At 56.0% G+C, this 5740-nt stretch overlaps 2 protein-coding genes across 5 annotated transcripts in view; one reads left to right on the top strand and one right to left on the bottom strand.

Moving 5' to 3' along the window:
• Positions 1-146, bottom strand: part of CINP (cyclin dependent kinase 2 interacting protein) — a 10985-nt gene extending 10839 nt beyond the window's left edge. Inside the window, exon 1 of the mRNA XM_011370938.2 lies at positions 55-146. Coding sequence (XP_011369240.1) covers positions 55-61 — 7 coding nt within the window. The 5' untranslated portion in view covers positions 62-146. The remainder of the gene's footprint in view (positions 1-54) is intronic.
• A 28-nt stretch (positions 147-174) lies between these two features.
• TECPR2 (tectonin beta-propeller repeat containing 2) overlaps positions 175-5740 on the top strand; it is a 66429-nt gene continuing 60863 nt past the window's right edge. For 2 of the 4 annotated variants that reach the window (XM_023537098.1, XM_011370937.2), the window contains exons 1-2: positions 175-318; positions 5288-5569. In XM_023537098.1, coding sequence (XP_023392866.1) covers positions 5351-5569 — 219 coding nt within the window. In that variant the 5' untranslated portion in view covers positions 175-318; positions 5288-5350. Of the gene's footprint in view, positions 319-2048; positions 2151-5287; positions 5570-5740 lie in introns of all 4 variants that reach the window. The other 2 variants (XM_023537096.1, XM_023537097.1) reach the window with 2 other exon arrangements.

The following is a 5740-nucleotide window of genomic DNA, read 5'->3' as shown; positions in this document are numbered from 1 at the left end:
AGAGGCTCCCGGCCCCAGCCCCAACTCCACCCCGGGGGCGGTGGTCACACGCACCTTCCATTCGGTCCGCCGATATCCCAGGAAGGAGACGCGAAGCCCCGCCCACGCCGCCGGAAGCGCGCTGCGTCACTTCCGCTCCGCCCCTCCCGCCGCCACTTGTGGCTCCGCCGCTCCAGCCCCGGCGGAGTGCGCTGTTGCTCAGCGGGGCCGGCCCGGTTGCCCAGGGAACGGGCTCCCGGCATCCCTCGCGGCCCGGAGGCGGTCCCCACCCCCTGCCGCCCGGCGGGGCCGACGAGTCCCGAGGGGTTGCCGCGGGAGGTGAGTCCGGCCCGCGCCCCTTCCTCGGCCTCCCGGACCCCCTGCCCTCGCCTCAGCGCCGCCCTGCGCGTTTCGCCCCCCTTTCCCGCTCCCGTCGCTCGCGCGCGGTGGCCGAGGCTGAATGCCATAGCACGAAGCGCCAGGCTCCCCGCTCGGCAGAAGCCGGCGGTCCGCCGAGCGTGGCAGTGGTCGCCCACCGCGCCTCTGCGGCGCCGGCCTGCCGACCCCGACCCGGTCCCCGGGCCCTCCGCCCCTCTCGCCCCTCGCGCCCCGTCTCCCCTCCGCCTCCCGTTCCGCGCCAGCCGTCCCCCCTGCCGCACCCCTGCCTCCCAGCTGCCCGCTGGCCGCGAGGCCCCGCGCTCCCTACTGTCATGATTGACGTTGCGTTCCGTCCCCCGGCCCTCCCAGTCCTGGTGCCTTCATCCGCCCACCAGCGCCTGGCACCAGGCTTAGGCACGTACGTGCCCAGTGGGTGCTCAGCAAGTTCGTTAAATGGATACGTGAACGACGCCTCTCTCAGTCCTGCTTTAAGGCCTGGGAGGCAGAATAGGTTGTGCAGGTTAGAGGATGGGGTTCAGGTCACAGCGCTGCCCCTTCCCAGCTCTGCTCGCTGCAGGTGATATCACGTCCCTGGGTTTCAGATTCATCGTCAGTGAAATGGAGATGACAGTAGCTTCTGCCTCCGTCTTGGTGGGAGGATTAAATGGGTCAGTACTCGCAAAGTGCAGACGCAGAGCCTGGCAGGCGGTGCATTTCCGCTCCGGCTCGCCCCTACTGTTCCTACCCCCTTGTCTACCTTCATTTCTCTTCCTCGCTCTTTATTCTTTTCTACTTTCTCGCTGAGATTCAGGAATATATTCTGTTTTTTGCTTCTTTTGAATCTCGGCAGAATGTGGGATACCAGCCTGGGTGCGCATTTACCTTATTTGCTGGAGTGATCAGTTGCACTTGAAGTTGGCGGGCTCTTTGTAGACAGGGTCTTGTCAACTTTAATAAAAGGAATTCTGGGAAATCCCAGAACCCAGATCCCAGCATGTAGCCCCTTGTCACTGGTGTCTCCTGGGCTTCAAAGCCTTTTATACTTTCTCACACCCGGCTACAGTTCACCCTGATTAGCTTCTGACCTTGCTGTTTTTCGCTAACCTGACTTACATCCTGTGTTCGTTTATTCAGCAGGTAGTAATTTCGAGTGCATTGTATGCCCGCCACCAGTCCCCGCCCTCAGGAAGCTTCCTATTCCGAAAACCAGCAGGTGCAGGCATATGGGGTGTTCTGCTTAAGTTTCTGCATCATTATGCAGAAACTCACTGGCCTGATGTCCAGGTCCAAAGAATATACTTACTTAAAAGTGAGTATATTCATGTAGAAACTGGCTTGGAGCCGGATGGTGGGGAAGATGGGATAAGGATAGTCCTCTTCTGAAGGAATGACTAGTAAGTAGCTTTTGTTAGGTTTAAGTTATTTTGTAGCCACGTTGTCTTTTTCAATGGAAAATTGGCTCCTGCTGGATTTGCAGTGTTCTGGAGAAGTTACACTTGGAGTTCGAGGAGGGTGTCATGTCATAGTGGTGGCTGCGTAGTGGGACAGAATGGCTCCCGGAACTTAGTGGGAAAAGAAGAAACTGCATCAGGTGGAGCAGATGGTTGAACTTGGAAAAGTGAAGAGCGAGTCAGGAGACAGTTAATCACGTAATGAAAACAAGCTTTGGTGTCAAATGTGGCCATTCCTAGGTACGGTGGAGCACGAGGAGCTTGGTAGAATCGGGGTTGTAGCTGACGACTGACTGCTGAGGGAGAAGCGAGCCGCTGCTCAAAGTGCACGTTCACTTTTAAGTGAGTATATTCTTTGGACCTGGACATCAGGCCAGTGAGTTTCTGCATAATGATGGCTGTGACTGAGGTAGCATCATCTTCCATCTTGGGTTGTCATACGTGGGGAATTCTGGCACAGTGTTTTCAGAGAGAGAATAAGTCAACAAACACGTGTTGAGCGTTGATCGTACCACACTTTCTGTTGGTCTTCGCAGCACCGCAGAGTATGTAGACCAGGAGGATGTGGGCAAAGACTAGAAAGAGTCCTTTGGAGGAAGTGGGAGCAAACGCCGGCGGCCCTGTGTGCTAACTGCCCGCAGCGTTCTGCAGAGGCACAGGAAGACCAACCAAGTGTCTGAGGGGGCCTGCGAGGGCTTCCTGGCGGCGACCTCGTTCTTACAGGTGTGTGGGGTGGCGGGGAAGGGCGGAAAGGGACCTGCTAAGACTGACGGGTCATGGCTTGTCAGGGAACGTGGTGGAAAGCCACTCTGGCTGCGGTGTGGGGTGCAGCAGGCACGGGCCGTTTTAAAAATGCTCACTTTCCACGCTCTCACCAGGCTTCAGCCTGTGAGCGCTGGCTGGCCAGCAGGCGTGGGATCAGCGAAGGGACAGAATTTCATCTGGAAGATAAATGGCTACCTCAGACTCATCATGTTCAGCCATTAGATTTTAACACTTAATAATAAGTGTTGCATCTAGACTTTAAAAATAGGTAATACAGCAGGGACTCTGTTGTCACTTGTAGAGATTTTAGAGTGACTCCTTAGACCACGGTGTTGTCTGCGTGCTCTGGCGACGTATTGGTGCTGAGTGCTAAGTGAATGACTTGGACTACGTATTATTAGTCTTAGCCTCAGTTTTGAAAAACAGCCCACCCAGGCGGCATCGTGTCGGTCAGCGTGGCCAACTGCCAGCTCCCAGGTGTGCGGGGCCGGTGGCGTGAGTGAGGGAAGGGTGCACCCCCGCTTGAGGAGGAGCGGTGTGGAGAGGTGTCTTGTGTCGTTAATGGAGATGCTTGTGGCCACGGAAGCAGTGTTGACTTTACCGAGCAGGTTGAGACTGCTGAAACGGGAACGGTTTCCTCATCCGTGAGCTGGAGGTGGCGGTGGGGCCTGCCTCGCAGGTTTCCTGTGAGGATTTAGTGAGTGTGCCAAGGATGGTTTCCGTTGATAGCGTTGGCCGTTACCGCCATTGCTGTTATTGTCGTTGTTTTGGTTTTTGTGTCCCATGTCCTTCAGTGATTGATCTACATGCTTTCCCAAGAGGTCTGCCAGTGGCCGTTGTCACTTGAGTTGCCTGGTAGCCATTTGGCCCTCGTTTGATACATGGAGTACTTGGGCGAAACCAAGGATTGGCCTTGTCCTTAAAAGCCGTACATTTATGAACTGTGCCACTGTGTGGACGGGACCAGCATCACCATCCTGATTTCTGTTGCACACAGCACAAGGCATGAGGCACTTAAAACTGTGTCCAAGCCTCCCAGAGCGTCCACTCCTGCTGAAGGTGGCATTGTCCGTCGGTATTCTTAGCCATTGTGGAGCGGTATATCGATTATTACCTTAGAAAGTGCTCCGAGGTTACCCTGCATCGCTCCCGGTACCGGCTGTCGTGACTACCCAGCGACACGGATCTGAAGATGCGTGGAAAACTGATGGGCAGGCCCAGATCCGGGGTTACTGTTCCAGCATTGAGTCGGGACCATACTGCAGAAAAGATATTGTGCCGTTCTTCCATTCTTGTCACTCATTCCTTCCTTGGAAATTTTCCTTTTTTATATCTCGTTCATTCAGTACGTACTTCCTGAGCGCCTCCGAGACGGGCGAGTGAGAGACGTGGGCTCTGCTTCGGTGGGGCGTACAGACCAGGGCGGTGCGGGGGCCGGGCAGCGGAAGGGAAGGGATGTGTGGAGAGGTAAAGCCGGGGCGCGATGTGATAGAGGGTGCTCAGGGGTGGTCAGGTCAGGCCTCGTGGAGGAGGGGACATTTTAGCAGAGACCTACATGTTGAGAAAAAGCAAAAGCTGAGTGACATCTAGAGAAAGGCCTTCCAGCTGGAAGGAACAGCCAGTGCCAGGGCCTCTGGCGAGAAGGAGTTGGGTGAGTTTCGTCAGCAGAGGACGTGGAAGTCAGTCAACTCTGTAGAAACAAACCCCACAGTACAAATAGACCGTCAGTCTAGCGCCCCTAGAAGTTTCTACAAGGGGGCCTTGAAAATCTCCATGGACTTGCAAGCTGAACGTCCCTCCAGGTTGAATCAGGAACAAGCACATCTGACTAGAGCTGTTGCTTGTCTGTCACATCTGTGACTGTGACTTTGGAAAAGGCCCAGCACTGGGAGGGGGCGGGCCTAGATTCAGGTCTCAGCCGTGTGGCCTTGCGCAAGGCCCGTGAGCCTCTGGCCTGCAGTACCTTCGTCTACAAGTTGGGGACGATGCCACCACCGTCTCCCAGGGTAGGGAGAGGACCAAATGCGTGAGTGAACCTGGGTGCGTCATAACGTGCCGTGTCAGGACTGGGTATCGACTAGGGGAAGCTTAGGCTCCAGAGTGCCACGTGGTGTGGCCTCCACGAGAGCAGGTGAGAGTTTGTGCCGCTGAGGCGCTGGGCGCAGAGGAGGCGCGGGCGGCCAGCGGGGGCCCGGCCCAGCACAGCCTGTCGCTGCATCAGGGCCTGGCTCACTTCCCCTAGGACAGGTGTCTTTTCTGTTTCCCTTTCCCATGTCCCGTCCTCTCCGGCGGCTTCGTAGTTCAGGATGTTTCCAGTGAAGCCACCACCTCCCTGGTCCACACCGCTCTCCCTCCTCTCCTCAAGACCCACAGACGTGCGTCCAGTCACGTGGAGTTTTGCGTGTTTTCACTGCCTCCTTCCCTCCCCGGCTCAGTCATAAGCTACTTGAAATGAGAACTTTTTAATACGCTTTCCATCTCTCTGATATGTATCACAAGGTAAATTACAGGGGCCAGTACACATTGAAGTACGTTTTGAACACAGATGCTCAGAAGTGACGCGAGTGACACCCGGCTCACTTTCTCTGTCTAATTATGCTCCAGCTGTAGCACTTATCCACCTGAAAGCTCCCCGTTCCCACTGTTAAACACGACTTCCCTTGGGCCTGACCGGGCGTGGGAAGAATCACGATGCCTTGCTCTCCATCCCCCAGGTTTCCCTTGATGCCGAAGAAACGCTCCTGTCCCCGCCTGCAGGTCCTCTGGACGCCTCGGCCATGGCTTCCGTATCCGAGCCCATTACGTTCCGAGAGTTCTGCCCTTTGTACTCTCTCCTCAATGCCATTCCCACAAAGATCCAGAAGGGTTTCCGCACCATCGTGGTCTACCTCACGGCCCTCGACACCAACGGGGACTACATCGCCGTGGGCAGCAGCATTGGCATGCTCTACCTGTACTGCCGGCACTCCGGCCAGATGAAGAAGTACAACTTCGAGGTGAGGCTGCCTTCCCTTTCACCGCGGCCGACGTGTCGTGCGCTCGTGAGTTCCGGCTTTGGATGATTCACTTCCGATTTGCTGGAACGTGGCCTGAGTATCTCACCCAAACACTACTTTGGAACCATACTCAATCGCGGTGGAATAGAGCTAAAAACATTGGTGTTTTTC

Source organism: Pteropus vampyrus, unplaced genomic scaffold, assembly GCF_000151845.1.
Source record: "Pteropus vampyrus isolate Shadow unplaced genomic scaffold, Pvam_2.0 Scaffold178, whole genome shotgun sequence".
Classification (NCBI taxonomy): domain Eukaryota; kingdom Metazoa; phylum Chordata; class Mammalia; order Chiroptera; family Pteropodidae; genus Pteropus; species Pteropus vampyrus.
Note: the sequence above shows the minus strand (reverse complement) of the source record. Positions and strands in the feature narration are given on the sequence as shown.